The sequence below is a fragment of the Lotus japonicus genome, chromosome 2 (genome assembly GCF_012489685.1).
Source record: "Lotus japonicus ecotype B-129 chromosome 2, LjGifu_v1.2".
In the NCBI taxonomy this organism is placed as follows: domain Eukaryota; kingdom Viridiplantae; phylum Streptophyta; class Magnoliopsida; order Fabales; family Fabaceae; genus Lotus; species Lotus japonicus.
Window position 1 is genome coordinate 28,948,103 of NC_080042.1, and position 2,068 is coordinate 28,950,170.

Here is a 2,068-nt window from a genome sequence, read left to right on the forward strand (position 1 = left end):
CCAACTTGGCTCGCCAATGTAGTGATGGTCAAGAAGGCCAATGGGAAATGACGAATGTGCACGGATTACACAAGTTTGAACAAACTGTGTCCCAAAGATTCGTATCCTCTTCCCAATGTTGATAAGTTGGTAGATGGAGCTTCCGGAAATAAACTTTTAAGTCTCATGGATGCATACTCTGGGTATAATCAAATCATGATGCATCCTTCAGACGAGGAAAGTACAACATTCATGACTAATCAGGCGAATTATTGTTACAAAACAATGCCTTTTGGTTTGAAAAATGCGAGAGCCACATACCAGCGTCTCATGGATAAAAAAATTTCAAGCCAAGTTGGCAGGAATATGGAGGTATATGTGGATGACATGATCGTCAAGTCCGCCAGGGCTGGTGACCATGGCGATGATCTTAAGGAGGCATTTGCCCAATTAAGAAAATATCGAATGAAGTTAAATCCCGAGAAATGTTCATTTGGGATTCAAGGGGGAAAGTTCCTGGGATTCATGTTAACGTCAAGGGGGATAGAAGTAAATCCAGATAAGGGCAAGGCGATTTTGGAAATGAAAAGCCCAACAAGTGTAAAGGAGGTACAACGTTTCACAGGACGCATGGCTGCCTTAGCACATTTTTTGCCAATGGCGGGAGACAAAGCGGCTCCGTTCTTCAACTGTTTGAAAAAGAACTCAAAGTTTCAATGGACCGAGGCATGCGAACAAGCTTTTATCAAGTTGAAAGAATCATTAGCAACGCTACCGGTACTATCCAAGCCCACGCCAGACGTTCCTTTGACGCTCTATTTGGCAGTCACCGATAAGGCGGTAAGTACGGTGTTGCTTCAGGAAGAAGGGAAAAAGCAGAAGGTTATATATTTTGTGAGCCATACTTTGCAAGGAGCGGAATTGCGATACCAAAAAATTGAAAAGGCGGCTTTGGCAATTTTGAAAACAGCGAGGCGCCTTAGGCCATACTTTCAAAGTTTCCAAATCAAAGTTAAAACCGACGTTCCCTTAAGGCAGGTACTCCAGAAACCCGATTTGTCAGGACAGTTGGTCAGCTGGTCAGTCGAGTTGTCAGAATATGATATACAGTATCAGCCAAGGGGCCAAGTTAAAATCAAAAGTTTGATCGACTTTGTGGCGGAGTTAACGCCCACAGAAGGCGAGAAAACTCAGGGGGAGTGGGTCCTGTCTGTTGATGGATCCTCCAATGACACGGGAAGTGGGTCTGGGATAACTATCGAAAGCCCAGATAAGATGGTCATCGAGCAATCTCTGAAATTCGAGTTTAAGGCGAGCAACAACCAATCCGAATACGAGGCATTAATCGCCGGCTTAAGGCTCGCCATCGAATTAGGCGTCCAGGAGTTGTTTATCAAAGGGGATTCGCAATTGGTTGTTAAGCAGGTAAAAGGCGAGTATCAAGTGAAGGATCCGCAACTTTCTAAATACTTGGAAGTGGTACATAGATTAATGATGGAGATAAAAAATATCAGGATAGAACATGTTCCAAGAAGTCAAAATGAGAGGGCTGATGTGCTAGCAAAATTGGCCAGTACAGGGCGATTGGGCAATTATCAAACAGTCATCCAAGAAACCCTTCCTCGCCCAAGTATTGACTTGGTGGAAGTTAAGTTAAAAGCGGTGAAGTCAGTGATTGAAGGCGAGCCTACGTGGATGGAGTCAATCAAGATTTTTCTTAAAAATCCTCCAAAGGATGACGATCTGAACACGAGAGAAAAACGTAGGGAGGCTAGTTTTTATACTTTGGTAGACGGTGAGTTATATCGGCGGGGAATTATGTCTCTTATGCTCAAATGCGTTGACACTAGGGATGCCCCGGGAATAATGGCGGAAGTTCATGAATGAGTGTGCTCCAGTCATATCGGTGGGCGATCATTGGCAGTAAAGGTGTTGAGGGCAGGATTTTACTGGCCGACGATGAAGAAGGACTGTCTGGAATACGTCAAGAAGTGTGAAAAGTGCCAAGTCTTTTCTGACTTACATAAGGCCCCGCCGGAAGAATTAACAACCATGATGGCACCTTGACCATTCGCTATGTGGGGGACTG

The 2,068-nt window shown here is 44.4% G+C and overlaps 1 protein-coding gene across 1 annotated transcript; it reads left to right on the forward strand.

Annotated features, from left to right (window-relative positions):
* The first annotated feature begins 264 nt into the window (after positions 1-264).
* Positions 265-1,866, forward strand: LOC130736307 (uncharacterized). Its single transcript, XM_057588149.1, has 2 exons — positions 265-819; positions 1,018-1,866. The coding sequence occupies exons 1-2, from the start codon at positions 265-267 to the stop codon at positions 1,864-1,866; spliced, it is 1,404 nt and encodes a 467-aa protein (XP_057444132.1).
* The last annotated feature ends 202 nt before the right edge of the window (positions 1,867-2,068 follow it).

Coding starts and splice junctions, on each gene's coding strand:
- LOC130736307 (XM_057588149.1), top strand. CDS start 265: ATGCCTTTTGGTTTGAAAAATGCGAGAGCCACATACCAGCGTCTCATG. Junction 820..1,017: donor TGGCAGTCACCGATAAGGCG/GTAAGTACGGTG, acceptor CCCTTAAGGCAG/GTACTCCAGAAACCCGATTT.